At 41.8% G+C, this 17,679-nt stretch overlaps 1 protein-coding gene across 2 annotated transcripts; it reads left to right on the top strand.

Annotated features, from left to right (window-relative positions):
- Window positions 1–906: 906 nt before the first annotated feature.
- gaa2 (alpha glucosidase 2) lies at window positions 907–12,611 on the top strand. Of its 2 annotated transcripts, XM_084380101.1 has the most exons (21): window positions 907–1,055; window positions 1,861–1,984; window positions 2,315–2,890; window positions 3,844–3,989; window positions 4,113–4,278; window positions 4,942–5,038; window positions 5,544–5,663; window positions 6,031–6,149; window positions 6,246–6,377; window positions 6,468–6,578; window positions 6,680–6,793; window positions 7,115–7,199; window positions 7,287–7,404; window positions 7,512–7,645; window positions 8,427–8,578; window positions 8,686–8,834; window positions 8,921–9,062; window positions 9,165–9,263; window positions 9,819–9,983; window positions 10,180–10,326; window positions 11,139–12,611. In XM_084380101.1, exons 2-21 carry the CDS (start codon window positions 1,892–1,894, stop codon window positions 11,199–11,201), a joined length of 2,928 nt encoding a protein of 975 aa, XP_084236227.1. In that variant the 5' UTR covers window positions 907–1,055; window positions 1,861–1,891; the 3' UTR covers window positions 11,202–12,611. The 2 variants fall into 2 exon arrangements, with proteins under 2 accessions (XP_084236227.1, XP_084236226.1); XM_084380100.1 differs by having other exon boundaries at window positions 8,921–9,263.
- The last annotated feature ends 5,068 nt before the right edge of the window (window positions 12,612–17,679 follow it).

Raw genomic sequence — 17,679 nt, 5'->3', positions numbered from 1 at the left:
ATATATGTTTGAAAAGTCAAATATTTAAGATATACATTGTATATACAATATCTTTTACACTTAATAATACCAGAAATAACTCTGACCAAATGAGTTCTGACATTAAAAATCAAGAGTGCATTAACAGAGAGCCAAACACAGTATATTTAAAGAAGGCTTCTAGATAAAGTGATGCATCAAAAGTATATTTTCAAATTTTCTCCATCAGTATAAACCAATTCTTCCTCAGTTACCCAGGCATGCATGACAAAATGTTTTTGAAGAAGACAGTCATCTATCTTCAGGTAGCCTATACTTTTGACTACCATCACACTTGCAGTATGATTGCCCAAACTTGTTCAAAGGTGGGTGGAAAATGATACTAAAACATAATGTGGCAGAGGTAGATTATTGTTGTCAAAACACATACACTGTACACTTGTGTTTGAGCATTAATGATTTACCTCCTGGAGCCAGTGAGCTATTGGAGCTGCACACTTAAATGTTAACATGTGGGAAATATCTATGAAAATAGACTATTGAATATTCCCAGGAAATAAAATGTGACTTGTTTATATTTTATACAGTTATACTACGTTATACTAATGGTTATGTGTTCAACCATTGTACCATTTAAAGCACGTTTTACAGGTGTTGAGTGTTCGTGTGCAGGTTTTACATAACCCAAAGCTGCACCTGAAGGCAGCACAGCAGCAAGAAAACAAACTCTGCCCCCTAAAATTAAAAGAAATGAAGAAATTAAAGAAATTAAAAGGAATTAGCGTAATCTTTAATTAAATATCACTGTATCTTTAGTCTGATGTTTCATCGCATAACGCTGTTTACATTTGGAGTTTAGTTTTCGGACCTAGGATTCGTGGATGTGCTCTGAACCGGAAGTTTTCGGAATTACGAGGTGAACGTGAATGTGTCATGAGGATAAACAAACGCGCAACATGCACACGGTTGAGGTCATCGGCGTCACGGATAACTTAGCCGACACAACATTCACTTGAAGGAAAACTTGTTCCTTATGCTGTATTTTATTCAGTCTCGGGAGAACTCGGGATATTTCGGTGAGTACTGGTGACGCTAGCGCTGTTGTCAGCTAACGTTAGCTCACGTTAGCTAAAGTTACTGCACTCTGCTGGTAAAGTTTACGCTAGCTAATGCTAATAAACGTATTTCTACAATATACTCAGTCAGTCTCGGGCGAATAGTTACGTTTCTATAATTACCCGGGTGCAATCAAAACTGCAGTTCATCGAGTGGTCAAACGGCTCCCTGGTGAACTTTGACATTCACATGATTCTCTATGCATGGCTAGCTAAAGTTAGCAACAACATAGTGTCCTTTGGACAAAATGTGCAGCACTTCACGTCAGTGTGGGTGTCCACAGTACCTCAGGTTCAGTGAATTATAACGTGAGATGTCACTGGAGTGTTGTGTTTGAGACATTCACCAAGTCAAGATTAGCTTATATTTAAAAGTATAATGACTAAGATGCATGTGACCTCGAGTTGAAGGCTAGACGTGCCACAGTTAAAGACACAGCATGATACTTATAATCTGATTATGAGCATTAAACTTGCACCTCCATGATAAGTTAATGTGTCCTGAAATGTGTGTGGTCTTCTTTACTGTCCAGCTGTTAAAATGACAATTCATCATCATCACAGTTCCCATAATCTATACACAAAATCTGCTTCCTCTTATGATGAAACCCTTCAACTCAGCTGTCAAATCAAAGAAACCGTCATTTTCACTTCATCAGATCTAATACACGCTTCTCTAAACAACTCCACACGGCAGGAAATTAGATTTTCCATTGCGCTGAACTTTGCTCTGCTGTCTCTGTCTCTCTTTCCCTCTTGTGTTCAGTCACACACTTTGACAAACACACACTATCAGGATGGTGTCGTACAAGCGGTTGAACCCTGAAGATGTTCAGTTTTCCAGTGCAGTTTTGTCAGAAGAGCCTCGTCCTGTCCGCGAAGAAGTCCCAGTGAGTTCATGATGTATATTCATATATCATTTATATATACTGCTTCCTCTGACTCAACCCGTATACTGTCAGATTTAGAAGTGTAAAGGATTGGCTTCTTAAACAATAACTGCAGAAATGTGGTTGTTTTAAGGTGTCTTTTTTCTATGTTTTTAGTCTTGAGCCCTCAATAAGGCATCCCTGGTGAAATAAAAATAAAACCTCTCATTGTTTTCTTTGTTGGTTACCCATACTGGAAAGCATCAGCAGTTTTTTTTAACAGTGTAGAGTGAAAGTCTGATTCCTCCTGATTGAATGCTTGCTGATGGGATTTCCTTGTTGTGTTTTAAGGTGCCAGAGCCGGAGGAAGCCTCTTTGCTTCCACGGAGGCCGTCATGCTCTGTCACCACAGGCGTTTTGGTGGTCGGCTGCCTGCTGCTGCTCCTCTGTGGAGGCTGGCTGCTTGGCACCATGTTCTGGCTGCACAGGCCGTCCAAAGAACAGCCACATAGACCTCCGCCGCCGGCACCCGCACAAATGCCAGACTCTGGTGCAAAAACAGGACTAAACGAAACTGCAGCCGCTGCCCGCCGGGAGGCTTGCAGTTTAATCCCTGAGGCGTGGAGGTTTGATTGCTACCCTGAAAGAGGGGTGGTTGTGACCAAAGAGCTGTGTGAGGCGAGGAACTGTTGCTTTATGCGTGCATCCTCTCCGTCCTCCTCTGCCACCCGCCCATCAGGGAGGAATGGTATCCCTTGGTGTTTCTATCCTCCGGATTTTCCTTCCTACTCGCTCGTGTCTATAAACGACACATCCCTGGGGCAGAAAGCTAAGCTCGTGAGGGAGGTGAAGACCTACTACCCAGCAGACATCCTCACTCTAGAGGCAGAGATACGTCATGAGACAGATGCGCGGCTACGTGTCAGGGTAAGTAACCATTATATCCTTATATTGAATAGGTCACACAGATAATGTTTTTGTGTTGGAAGTTTAGACTTTATACAGATGCAGATGACTTGTAGCATCTATATATTTAATAATGTAGTCATCTGACGTTATTGTGAACAAAAAGCTTTTGTTGCAGCTGCTTGTCAACGTCATAACAAAGGGCTTCCTGGGCAAAACTATTAAAGTTAAAGCTGCACTAAGTCAGTATTTTTATATTAAAATGAATCAAATGTCGATGTGTAATGCAAACAGGATCAGTCTTAGGAAGGAGAAGCCTACAAGTCATTATCACCTGGCAGTTCCCCTCAGCTCTGTGGAGTGTTTTAGCACCTTTCAACACAATGATTTGGTCTTTCAGCCCTCAGCTTTACTGTTTTGGTTCAGTGTCACCGCTCTTATCTACAACACATAGGCACTGATAAACTACTTACCCTGCTCCAGAGTGCAGACAGACTTCTCGACTAGCGGGGGAAGGAAGCAGAGCAATCTAGCTAAGACCCACTTATATTGTACAAGAAGTGGTAGAAACCAAAATACAGGTGTTAATCCAAACCCAATTTTAAAAAAAAAGTCTAAACTTTGTGTAAATATAACAAAAAGTAATGATTAGCATATACCTGTTGACCTATCTTCAATTTAGTACAGTGCAAAGACAAGATATTTAATGTTCAAACTGATAAACGTAAATGTTTTTTGTAGATAAACATGCATGTTCATGAAAAAGGGTTAAGAGAAATCTCATCAAACCAGTTCACATTCACAGCTCTATCCCTGTGGACTGATGTGTCGCTGAGATATGTGCCAATCTTTATTTAAATTAGGTCGGTCCAAAGGTTTCCATCATAATCTTTATAGGTCAGTTGATATAGTTTTTATTACATTTTCTCTGGTCTGTAACTTGATAATTGTGTTTCTCTTGTTTCTCGATCTAGATCACTGACCCGTCTAACTCACGCTTTGAAGTCCCAATATCTGTTCCCACCGCCACCAAGAAGGCAGAAAGTCCAGACTACATCATAGAGATTTCCAAGCAGCCGTTTGGTCTCGTAGTGAAGAGGAAGTCAACAGGAGCAGTGCTGTAAGTTTAACAGGCTACATTAGGTGGTTTCTCAAGGAACATTAACTTATATAACCCACCGTGTGTTGTAATAAACTAATTCACAATACAAAACTGTGTCCCCTTTCAACGGTTTCCTGTTAGTCTGAACACCACAGTGGCTCCTCTCTTCTACGCGGATCAGTTTCTCCAGATCTCCACGTCCCTGCCGAGTCAGTTCATTTACGGCCTGGGCGAGCATCGCTCCACCTTTCTGCACGATGTCCACTGGAACACACTCACCATGTGGGCCAGAGATGTGCCTCCCACGGTATGGAAATCCCTCTTATTGTCATTGCTCTGTTTCTAGTTAAACCCAGTGGCCGATTTGAGCGGGGGGGGGGGGTGACATCCCTGTTGTTAGACTGCAGTTCTCCTCTTCGTCCTGTAGTAGTAGAGAGGGTGCAGAGGCAGAGGGGTTGTTTTGTTGAATGTTAATCTAGTCTGCCCGACTCATTGGTCCTTTATCTGGTTTGTGCAGGTTAGAACCTCTGGTCCCGATCACGGCTCTGAAATATCAGTAGTGTGTCTTTGCTGTGTATCGACAAATCCATGGTGCTGTCCGTGGTGCTGAAGCAGCAGACAGCTTTGTAGTCACAGTCTTGCCCTCCTCTGTTAAAAACTAAGAAATAACTAACTAGTTATTACATTTTAGCAACAGAAACAAAATGTAACTTTAAAGTGAACAGCAGCAGACTTTTGACTTTTAGTACCACTGTTTTAACTAATAACATTAAAGGATAAGTTCACCTATAAATGAAACTTCAGTCATTATCTACTCGTCCTCATCTAACGTCAATCAATCAGGGCTGTATTCTTCTTCGGACAAGTCAGGACTTTTCTGCTCTTGATTATTGCTCGATTGAATGTGCAGTTCATTTGTATAAATGAGGTGAAAGTTTTTAAAATATCCTTGTTTCTCTCCATATTATAGGAACAGACAAACCTATACGGAGCCCATCCGTTTTACCTGGCTATGGAGGACGGAGGGAACGCACATGGCTTCTTCCTGCTGAACAGCAACGCAATGGGTCAGTCTGCAAGTCGCCCTGATACTTTCACTTCAGGTTTCACTGTGTGCAATAATACACATTAGTACCAGATTTTGTGGATTGAAGAGGTGGGAAAGAATTTCTACAGTGTCCCATGACAACATTAAGCAATTTCCTCAAAACAGAGGTCCCACATGACCGTTTATCATCATGACTGTCTGCAGTGTCAGAGCGGTGTGACTGCAGAGTCAGTAATTATCAAGTGCTTTATAAAGGGGTCGCTCGGAGGTTATGTTGTAGTTCGACAGAGCATTGCAAACTGAAAGACTGGATTGGATCATAAACTAAAGTTCATCTTTGCCATCATCATAAAGAATGTTGTAAATGCTTTTAATGTTATGATGCAGATCTTTTAATCAGCTGATACTGTACAGTCATTGCACCCTAAGTACTTTCTTCACTTCTTTGCTGTCTAGCTTCATAGTTGTGCATATCTCAGTGGTCCTAATTGTATCTTACAACAGAAGTCTTTCTGTTTCATCAGATGTGATCCTGCAGCCCGCCCCTGCCCTCACCTGGCGTACTATCGGTGGAATCCTTGACTTTTACGTTTTCCTCGGCCCTGATCCGGCTTCAGTGATTGAACAGTATGTGGAAGTCATAGGTCAGTAAGTGTTGTCTTTGATGTGGCCATGCAGGAATGTTGAGATAATAGATATGAACAAACTTATCTTCTTCCTCCTCCTCTTCTCTTATCCTAAACAGAGATTATTCATCATGACACACAACCACAACACCGAGATAAATGCTGAACAAGAAATTAATTTGCTGACATGAACAGAAAAGATTCAACACATCTTTCAGAAGATTTGTGGTGTCAAGAGTGAAAAATATGTGTACAGCCTGTTTCTGTGATCAAACACTGTACTGGATGTGATTCTGTTAGCCCGAGAGTTTGTTGAAAGTATTAGCGGTAATGTCCTCCTGTCTTATTTACTCTCCTCTCTCTTCATCCCTCCTTGTGTTCACAGGCTACCCAGCGATGCCCATCTACTGGGCTTTAGGTTACCATCTCTGTCGCTGGGGCTACAACACTAGTGATTCTACCTGGGAGACCGTGAAGAGCATGAGAAACTATGGGATACCCCAGGTGAAGTTGCCCCAGCAGACCGTTTATTTGTTCGACTGTCGGTGTGGCTCGTTGAGCTCTTTATAAAACGTATAATGTGTGTTGATTTGCTCGCAGGACGTCCAGTGGAATGATATCGACTACATGGAGCATTTTCTGGACTTCACTTTCGACTCAACAAAGTTCGCCACGCTGCCTGATCTGGTCAAGGACCTTCACGCACATGATCAGCGCTACGTCATGATCCTGGTACATGGGAGATTATATTTGCTTTCATATGTGTGTGTGTGTTGTGTCTGATACGGCGTGTTTGTGTGACAGCTGTTTCTCAACCCGCAGGATCCAGGTATCAGCAGCTCACAGCCTGAGGGCTCATACTGGCCGTTCGATGAAGGGCTGAGGAGAGACATTTTTATTAAAGACGCTGAAGGAAAAACACTTATTGGGACAGTGAGACAATTGATCCTGCACTACTCTCCCCTCTGTCCTCTGCTGTCAAAAGGAAACGTTCAGGGTGTTTTAGTATTGAAATTCTCCATCTCTCCCTTCAGGTGTGGCCTGGTCTGACAGCATATCCTGATTTCTCCAATGATGTGACGCATGAATGGTGGTACGACAACCTGAAGAGGTTCCACGACAAGGTGCCATTTGATGGAGTCTGGATTGTAAGTATGGGAATGGGAGATGCTTTTCAAACTTTTCACCAACTATTTTGATAATCAATTAATCGGTTTGAGCAATTTTTTTTGAGGAAAAAAGTCTGATTCCAGCTGTTTAAATGTGAATATTTTCTGGTTTCTTTATTCCGTTGTGACGGTAAACTGAAAATCTTTTGGTTGTGGACAAAACAAGACATTTGAGGACGTCGTCTCGTGCTTTAAGAAGGACTTCTTGCTTAATTGAGAAAATAATTAACAGATTAATTGACGATCAAAGCTCTCTCCATTCCATATCTACGACTTAAACTTTGCCTTCTTCGTTTTTAGGACATGAACGAGCCGTCAAATTTCCTGGATGGGTCGACCAAAGGCTGTCCATCGAACAGTCTTGAAAATCCTCCTTACACACCCGGTGGGAGATCTCACACTACAAACAATAACATGAACACAATTACAGAGCGGATACGATGATTGAAATGTTTTGTCTTTTACCTCTCAGGTATACTCGGAGGTTTGCTGAGAGCCAAAACTGTGTGCGCCACCGCACAGCAAAAGCTGTCCATACACTATAACATGCACAGCCTCTACGGACTCATGGAAGCAAAGGCATCTGCAAGGTCAACACCTATAACACTCACACACACACACACAGATGCAAAACAAAGATGAAATGCTGAACACATGAACAATCTTCTGTCTCTCCACTGTGTCCACTCCTGTGCAGCGCTCTGAAGCGGATCGTGGCAAAGAAACCGTTTGTCATCTCTCGTTCCACCTTCCCCAGTCAGGGGATGTACTCTGGTCACTGGCTGGGAGACAACAGGAGCCAGTGGAAAGACCTGTACACGTCTATAGCAGGTTAGATCATTCAGTAGTATTCAAATTCTGTTGTTAACATGTTATTTTTCTGACCTGTAATCAGGCATTTAAAATTTGTTTTACCTAAATCAACAAAAGAGCTACTTCATCCCCTTCATCGCAACTTTGAAAGCTCAATTTGTCATGTTTGTATGTCAACAATGAAGTCGTTTGTAATGTGAAAGCGGTCGCTTGTGGCGATAAACCCACAACGTATTTTCACCAACTCTTTCAGCCTCTTTAGAAATGTTTCGTCTCCTCATTTCACCGCAGGCAGATAATGTTGTTAGATAACTTTATTAGCTGATAATGTGTCCGCTTTGTGTCCGTAAGCTCGTTGTGTCTTCTGCTCCCCAAGTAGCCAAAATAAATTAATACAGCTTTTAGTGACAGTTACTTTATTGCCACGTTGCCTGCGTATTTACAGGATTAATGACACACTTATGTTGTTGTACGACTGCTAATTTGAGGGTTGTGCTATTCTAAAGATCTTCATTATAGTTTCAAGTGGCAGCTACACATGTTTTATTGCACACTGCTCTGTAATCAGTCTGTCAGCTACAGTAGAGTAAGGAGGAGCAGTAACACCCAGGCTGATGGGTTGTTATTAGACTTCCTAGAATTGTGTCTGAAACTGTCTGTTACTAGTTTAATAATGTTTCTCTGTCTCAGATTCTCAACTTGTTGTCACTTTAGTCTCTCTTAATTTCTTAACCTTGATCATGTTTTTCTCATCAACATTTCATCCTGGTGTTGCCCACCTCTCTTTTGTCTCCTTCAGGTATCTTGACCTTTAACCTTCTGGGCATCCCGTTGGTGGGAGCAGACATCTGTGGCTTCAGCGAGGAGCCGCAGGAGGAACTCTGTGTCCGCTGGACGCAGCTGGGAGCTTTTTATCCCTTCACACGCAACCACAACACCATCGACATGAGGGTGAGAGCTCGATATCACTGCTCCAGCGTCACCAATGAGTAAAAAATACTCTCAGCATCGTAGTACCAACTGAAGTTATACCATATTTATTATGTTTAAATTTACAGCCTCAAGACCCGACGGCTTTCAGCCCTCTGGCTCGTACAGCCATGAAACAGGCTCTGCTGCTGCGCTACTCTCTCTTCCCTCTCCTCTACACTCTCTTCCATCACGCACACGTACACGGACACACTGTTGCACGGCCGATTATGTTTGAGTGAGTAATCCTGCTCGTTTTATCTCGATCTCATTTGTTGTTTTGGCTGCACTGGGGAGGATCTTTGACACGTATCCTGTATGTAGGTTCCCAAAAGATATCAAAACCTATGGGATCGACAAACAGTTCCTGTGGGGGAAGAGTTTACTGGTGACACCAGTATTGGATCCTGGAGTGGACTATGTGGAAGGTTACTTCCCAGAGGGTCTGTGGTACGACTACTACACGGTGAGACTTACTACCAACATTCAGCCCAGGACACACAGAGATGACAGAGTTTTAAACAGTTTAATAACAGTCTGTGGTCACATGTGTTCATCTGCCTCTCAGGGCGACTCTGTGCGCAGTAAGGGTGAAGAACTTCGACTCGATGCACCTCTGGATAAGATCAACCTGCATTTGCGTGAGGGCTCTGTTACACCAACACAGGTAAACTTTGTGTCCTCACCTACAGGCCCATTTACACTGAACAACTTTGGGCCAGTGTCATGGCCAAAGCTTCTGTATCATCTTGTGACACTTTCAAAGCCTGAGACGGTGAAACAAGATGATGATGTGTTTCCTTATATTTTATAGTTTTTCTTAAAATCTTAAAAATTTTACTATGATCCACCTGGCATTCATCAAAACATCTGACAAGCCTCAAAAACAGCAGTAACTTGACCAGAGAGAGGAGCGTTGGATGTATTTAAGGTCTTCAGTTAAAGTGTCAGTTCCCCTAAATTACAAACATTTTCTTTCATTCCCTTCTAAGTATTTAGCAATGCATCGACTGTAGTTTTGGTCCCATGAGCTGAAGTTTTGAGGTGCATCTTAAACTCCAATTTCCTCAAAAAAAAAAACCAGTGAAGGACAATGTCTGTACCATGGGAAATTGATGATGATGTTTCTTGGGATAGCTCAATCTTTGTTGCACCTGACATTTAATTGACACGTTACAGTCAGCAGTCAAGAATTGTTCACTCTTTATGTCTGTCTGTACAGGCGCCCAACCTGACGCTGTGGGTAAGCAGCGGCCAGCCGCTTCATCTGGTTTCGGCTCTCTCCGATGATGGTTCAGCCAGTGGAGATCTGTTCTGGGACGACGGAGAGAGCATCGACACCTACGAGAACAACCAGTACGCCTACATCGTCTTCAATGTCTCACAGGTGCTGATTTTCAACTAGTTTTGCCTCGAAAGAAACCCTCAGTATCTGCCTCAATCTGATTCTGATTCAGTTTGTGATTACCCACATTTCAAACAAACCTCTTACTCGACCACAACAGCAGTGCATCCTGTCGCATGTCTTGTTTTGAAGATGTGCTGTGATGTAACTTACACTCATCCATCTGCCTGTTATGTAGAGCGTGATGACATCAGAGGTGCTCCGTACCCACGAGGAGGCCACGTACATCACGGTTGAGACGGCCTCCTTCTATGGCGTGAAACAGAAGCCGAGCAGAGTGCTGGTGAACTCCCAAGATGCAACGTTCACCTACAGAGACAACCAGGTGAGGTCAGGGGTCAGAGGTGAACAGACAGACACAGAGAAACTACTGTTGTTTACACTGAGTCGCTTGGGCTTGATAAAGGGGGAGTTAGCCATTAAAAATAAAGTGGTAAACAACTGGTGACCGATCACATGCACCAAAACAACCAGAGACATGCTGAAGTTAATTAAAGGCCTGTCGCTGTGACTTCCAGGACTGTCAGAGAGTCAAAGTAGCAGTAAGAAACTAAAAAAATTACTCTTGTAACAAGTAAAAGTCCTGCGTTCCAGTGTTGAGTATGAGTACAGAAGGATAAAATTCGAAGTAGAAAGTAGAAGTACTCATACAGAAAGGTCCATGTCAGATATTATCACCGGATCATTATTATTCACACATTAACATGTAAGCAGTACTACTTTATATACTTTTTGGTAGTTTAATCTTAAACAATGCAACATTTTCATATGTTTTTGTAGCTGGTAAGTCAAAGCAGTGATGTTATAAGTATAATATTTTAATCTGGAATATGGAGGTATAGTAGAGGTATAAAGAAGCATAAAATGGGAACACAAAAAGTAAAGTACAAGTACTTCAGAATTGTACTCAAGTACAGTTCTTGGATGTGACAGCAGTTTTGATACATACTTCCGAATCCACTTAGCTACAGTGTCTCAGTTTCAAGAAATGTGTACTTTGTTCAAATTAAAAGCAGATCCAGTGTAACTTAAAGGTGTTAAAAAGCCTCTTGATAATTCACATGTGGTACAGAAGTTTTATAGTTTTCATGTTAAAGTGTTTTAATTGTATCACAATGTTTTCTTTCCTCTCTGCAGGTGTTAACAGTTGCAGATCTCGGCCTCAGCCTCAGTCAGAACTTCACCATCAGCTGGATGTGATGAATCAGATGTTTGTTTGTTTTTAATTGGTGGTTTTATTTGCTGTTAGCTTTTTTAAATCACAAGCTGGCGTGCGGTGCAGTTTATAAGTATCAGGACAGTGATGTTTCCTCGTGTTGTGGCTCTGTGCTCCAGAACATTGTAGGTTAGAGAGAAGAATAACTGAGGTTAGAGTATTTTTATTAGGTGGACAGTGAAGACGTTTTAACCTTTTGGGAACTCTCTCATAAAAAGGGCCGTGATTTCAAACTGTTCATCTGATGTGGCTGCAAAAAAACATCAAATTAAAGCTGAGACTCAGCGCTGTAACCTCAAAGTCTTTGCTTCATGTCATAGCTAATGTTCTGGAGTACAGAGAGCGATAAACAGAGAAGAATAAGTGCAGGTATTGTGGATTTACTGAGGTCAAAGGTCAAGTTTGTGTTAATCATATTTATAGTACGATGTTAAAAAAAAATGGACTTGAGCATTTCTGTGTAAGTAAACAACAATATGCAGCCGATGACCTACAGCTTTAAATATCTACAGTGTAATTTAATGTCCAGTAACTTATAGCTGAACTGTGACGAAAACAAAAAGCTTGTCTCAGCCTTTTTTTAGAGCAGTTCACAGATCAAACCCCCATTTTTTAAGAAATTCTCATCAGCAGAACGACGAAGTGCAATAAGTGAAAGAGATGATGATCTGCCTTCCTTAAAAAATGCGTCCAAATATAGTTCAAGATGTAAAATATCGTGCTTGAATGCTGTTTACAGCCTATTTTTGCACTAAACTGAAGTATTGTAAAGGTAGATACAGGTGCCTTATGATTCCTGTTTGTGTGTTTTTGAGCGTCTCTGGGTTTGTTCCAGATGATCCTTTGTTGAGCTTTAAGCCTGTTTTCAACGCTGAAGACCAGAGCGCTGCTATGCACGAGGACTACTTGCATAACTAGAGTATAAAAGACCAGCCGTAAGCGCTCTGCAAACATTTTACTGTGAAGTTTCTCAGCACTGGTTTTCTGACACGTCTGATGGCAGAATTAAAACGAACTACAGATTCATTTCATGAGCTGGTTGAGTGACGATTTCAATTAAAAGTTCGACCTGTATTTCTGCTTATATGTGCTTAAATAATATGACCGTGATGCTGTGAAAATCTGACTAGAATTTATTGTTTTGCACCTTTTTGAAGCAGATTAACAAGACCAGTGTAATTTGTTGAAGAAGCCGTCGATGCATGTGTGCTGTAAAGCGAACTTCGCCAAACCCCCGAAATATTTTTGAGCTTTTAAAGACATCGGTACAGACTATATATTTTACTGTTGTTTGTGTTCGGGTCACTGAAATTGTGCAGTACTTTATGATGAATTGTTGTGTCTATTTTTTGTGTAATTGCTTAAATTTAATTAAATGAACAGTATGAAAACTACTGGAGTTGTACTGGATATTTTCTTTTTTATGATAAGCATCTTTTTGGGCATCAACAGGTAAAGAAAATGGAAAACTGATGTGTTGACCCCAATATACTGTCACTGGCAAAGTTTATGACAAAGAAAATGCATGTTTTGTTTTTGTTTCTTTTTGTTTTTCTTCTTTTTTGAGTCCTTTTATGATCCACTGGTTTTATTTGTATACATTATATTCTGATGTGAGGTGCTGGAGCACGTGTGCCACTAGAGGACACACTTTCTCAATGCTGTAAGGATTGTTGTGGCTGAAAAGATGTGATGCTTTAATTGTTGAAAATCAGTGTTTTTTTCCAGGTCTGAGCTCCAAATTAGAAAGATTTGATAGAAATGTGAATAACAGATTATTTTCCCTGCCACCACAACTCTGATCAAAGTATCCCTGAACAACATATTTGATCAGCAACAGGTCTAAACTACTCAGTAACCAAGAATTATCAGCAACCAGGTTAAACTACAGACAGTTTTACTGTTATATTCAAACATGGCCACCTTATCTCTTAATACCTGTTGTTCTAGAGTGAATTACAACCTTTGTAGATTAAGAAACGGCAAAGTGTGGTAATGTTTACTTACTTTACTACAGTTACTCTCAGAGTTGACGTATGGAAAATGTGTTTCTCTTCTTGTCCCTGCAGCTGACTGTTTGAGCTTCACTGTATAGTATGGCTGCAACGGTATGACATTTTCACGACACAAAACCAATTTAGAAACATTTTTTACGGCATTACAGGATTTTTTTTTTTAGTAACGCTTACATGATACTCCAATGTACACGTTATGAAAACCATCAGTTTTCATACCACTGTTAATATGACTATCCTGCTGCAACCTGACTGTGTAGGATGATGAATGAGCAGAGTTTGATACCAGAAGGCTGCTTTTACATTCATTGCTGAGTGTTACCCCCTTGAATACCCAGTCTGCTCTGATTGGTCTGCTCACACACGTCTGAGCCAGCACAGCTCACAGTGTCTCTGGTGTTTTCAGCCTCCAGTTAGCTTCACTTCAACTGTGCATAGAGGCGTATATTATGCAAATGTGTGACGTGGTGACAGAGTGTGATGTCACAAAGTCACAGGATTAAAGGCGGGACTACTGACGAGGAGCTTCGGGAGGTTCAGGAGCTTCAGGAGCTTCAGGAGCAGTGTTTTTCTGTGGGAGAGAGGAACAGACTTTGAGCTTTTTAATTTGCAAGACCTTTTACATGCACAAGAACCGACTGTATATAACAAACTGAAGGAAAGGAACAAAATATCTCTCCTTTAATGTGAAAATTATACTTTCTTGCAGAAAAGAAAACGTATCAGACACACATTGTTCCTAACAGACTATTTGTAGCCTATTTATGTCTTTATTGATGTCATGAGGGCATCTTTAAAACTTATTTTTTATCGCCTCTCCTTTCTCTTCTCTGAGTGTTTTCCTGTAATCACCTCTCCCTTCCTCTGCAGCCTCTCTGTCTTTCTCTTTGTGTATTACTGTCCACCATTTTAAACCCAGTGGTCACATTGATAAAGGAGTCTCAGGATGTCTGTCATTAAGATACGAGGTGGGGGTCATCTGAGGACTGTGGAGATAAACATTGCTTGCGTCTATAAAAAATAAAAATACGCTTCTTAGTATGTGCTGCTCTCCTTAGAAACTAACCAGAAAACAAGCTGTAAACTGAAAGAAGCAGAAACTTCAGCCAGAAACTTTGACTGGATCTCATGAGTCATGACAGCAAACAAGTATTTGATTGTCCCCCAACACACACACACACACACACACACACACACACACACACACACACACTCCAGAAAGTGAAAGCAACCATAGCTTGTCCTATATTCCCCCTCTGATATCACGGTTGAATTACCCTCCTCTACCGATGGACTCTATAGATAGACGTGTTTTTCTTGGCTCTGTGCGAACGTTCACAGGCTAACTGTTTCCAGATGGCAAGTTTTGTGGAGGGCACATATATCATTCAGCGGAGGGGGGAGGAGAGAGCAGAGAGGGGGAGAAAGAGCAGCGGGGGTCTGTCAAAAGCATTCTGCTCTACTGACGAGGGCATTTCCTGTCTGGATTTGGGAGGATTAAGTATTTGTGCGTGGGGGGTGGGGGTGGTGTTTGTATGGTCGGCATGTGGAGAGAGGGGGGGGACAGAGTGCAGGACTTCAGGGGACTTTTTGATGGGGGATTCTGGTTCATGTTTGATTTGAATAAACGCGCTCCAGTTGAATAGAAACAGGCGTATTAAAAGCAAAAAAAAAAAAAAAGTGATTTATTCTCAGGGTTTACGTGTTCTTCTTGAGAAAAACCTGCCGTTGCCAGAAAGTGTTTCAGTCTGGGTTTTTCTGAGGTTGCTTGTTTTGTAAAGTTGAGTCATTATTTTTGAAGCTTACTTCATACTTAAAGACTCATGTTGTGCTTCACAGAGCAAAAACAAAAAAAAAAAAATGAAATGTGTTGAATCATTTTTAACAGATGGTTGTTGTGCATGAGCGTCTCGGGGGTCATATAAAGTTAAAAGCAGCTTCTTTGTTCCTTTGTCTTTCTTTTTCTGTCTGGGTGTTTTAAAAAAAATGAGTTTACGGTCTCAAGTCGATAAAAACACAACACGAACTGCAGCTCCTCCTCAAGAGTGTGTGTTTGTGTGTGCTCCTTATTCATGATTTTGATGATTTATGAGGCATTTTTTGGCGATTTCTCACATCTGTTGGATTTTGGTAATGATTACATAAAGAAATTCATTATCAAAAGGGAAAAACAGTCATCTTGAATAACAAGACTAAAGTACAGCCAGGCCGGCAACTTTGACGCTGTATTCAAGCACAGTGGCACTTCGAGCTACACACTAACGCTAACCTGCTAACATGCTCACAGTCGCTATTTTTTATCTAGAGGCTACCTCTGGGGCTGAAAAGAGAAGCCAACGTGGAAGTGCCAAAAACTGCAGCTCCTCAAACAGCCGCTTGAGGCCGGCCTCCCAAAAAACCCCACCAGGCCCTGGAGGGTGCTGCTGCTCAGCCCTGCCTCCAATCAGGCACGGTGGCCACTAGTAGTATTGCAGCGAAACTCTACAGCGCATATTCAATGGACGCATAAACAGGAAGTAAACACAGGCGCCAGAAAACTTTGTTGGTGTATGCCAAGCCCTCAGGAAGAGCGCCAGGCTTTGAAGCCGTCTTTCCTAGTGGCCAAACCGTGTAATTACATCGTCACGTGATGCACTGGGGCCCAACAAGACATTGTGAAAGAAGCGTCTCTAAAACGGTGGATACATTTCTTGGAGCGGGGCTCCGTCTCCACGGCTGTGTCCAGGTTTTAATGTAACGTCCTCGGCGTATGCGTTTCAACGGGCGCCATCTTTCCATCTGGTATCTAGTTCTTCTATATAAATCCATGATCCCCGCTGACGGCCATCTTAAAATGCCAAACTTCACAGCAGAAGTAAACATGTTTACAGCCTTGTGCAAAATAAGGGTTTAAATTATTTTAAGGCTTCTGGTTATGTATAATTTAGGGCGTGGGCGCTTTATGTGACAGCTGGCCACTTGCTGCCTGGCTAGCTGTAACCAGCACCACGCTCCATCTCTGCCAATTCTGGATACACCGGTAGTTTGGCGGTATTATATGCAAAGTCAGGCACTGTCGACTCTGATGTTGTTGGTTTGTTCTGACTCTGAGCTTCCTCGGGGAGACGACATCCATGTTTCATGCAGTCTGTGACTCATCCTCAGGGGGATGTGATTATTTTAACCTCATTATTATAATAATATAATATAATATTGAGACCTGACGGCAGCTAGAGGAAAAGTCGGGATCAATTCATCTGCACCTTCTCTCTCTTATCTTGCAAAGATAAATCTCTTCTAAGTATTGTGCAGGTTGTTTTGTTTCAGACTCACTGGTCCATATTTACTCTCCACACCTACAGTTGTTTGACGGTTGTCCTCGAAAGGTGTGGTGACATCTGCTGCTCCCTGACACGGCCGGTTAAATATTTACCCAGTTATCAGATTTTCTTTTCTCACTTTCCCCTTTTTTATCTTTCTTCTCCTTCACATCAGCTTTAGTGTATGTGACCGTTGATCCAACTCTGGCTTTAAAAGTCGAGTAGATTTCCACTCGAGTGACAGATTCTCATGATGGTTTTAAGTTGTGTCCGTCTGTGATTCAACGATGACCGTGTGACCAGTGTAAATATAGAAAAAAGCAGTTTGACCCCTGACACAGAGAGGAACATGACGGTTCAAAACATGTGGAGTAACGTGTGACTTTAAATAAAACGGCACTGTCACTGTCTAAAGAGGAAGTTCATGCAAAGGGACAACACATGACACAATCATGTTAACTAAACCCAGAGAGCTTACATCTCCACCAAGAACAGGACATCTACAGAAAGTATATTAAAGTTTACACATACATGATAAACAGGTTTTGAATCGCAGTAGTGACTTTATGGGACTTTATGTGTACTACCTGACTTTAACTAAGATGATGTGTGATGATGACTGTCTAATAACATGCCGAAATAAATAAATAAATAAAAATAAATGTCATGACTCTGCTCCTTGTCGTAGCTTCGACTTCGCTGGTCAAAGGTCACCAAAGTTGAACTCCAAGATGTTAATTTGCTTCGCTGCTGGATGTGTATGTTTTATTTGCCCCGTTGTGTGCACAGAATGGAAGTGAACGGTTGGATTTCACGCATTTGGCTGGACAGGTTGGTAAAATGATAAGAAATAAGAAGAGGTGCGCCCTGCTCGCTCAGTTGGTAGAGCTCGTCCCATGTACAGAGGCTTTGTCCTGGCTGCAGCGACCCACCAGGGTTCGAGTCCGACCTGTGGCCTTTTGCTGCGTGTCATCCCCCCGTCATCTCTCCAAGCTGTCCTATGAATTAAGTAATATAAAATATTTTGTTGGTGACGTCTGTGTGACAGATACATGTTTGTGGCCTTCTATATAAAGATCACACGATGGCGTTAGAAGCACCAGAAACTAAAACTTTCTATTCTCGTCCCCACAAGGCCTCATTTTCCA

Source organism: Pagrus pagrus (genome assembly GCF_965226575.1).
Source record: "Pagrus pagrus genome assembly, chromosome: 2".
Classification (NCBI taxonomy): domain Eukaryota; kingdom Metazoa; phylum Chordata; class Actinopteri; order Spariformes; family Sparidae; genus Pagrus; species Pagrus pagrus.
This window is presented reverse-complemented; position numbering and strand designations above follow the sequence as displayed.

Excerpts from the sequence above, each read along its gene's own strand:
- gaa2 (XM_084380100.1), top strand. The coding sequence starts at position 1,892 with ATGGTGTCGTACAAGCGGTTGAACCCTGAAGATGTTCAGTTTTCCAGT. Across the intron at positions 2,891-3,843 it reads ATGCGCGGCTACGTGTCAGG|ATCACTGACCCGTCTAACTC; the intron begins GTAAGTAACCAT and ends TTCTCGATCTAG. Across the intron at positions 8,835-8,920 it reads GCACGGCCGATTATGTTTGA|GTTCCCAAAAGATATCAAAA; the intron begins GTGAGTAATCCT and ends TCCTGTATGTAG.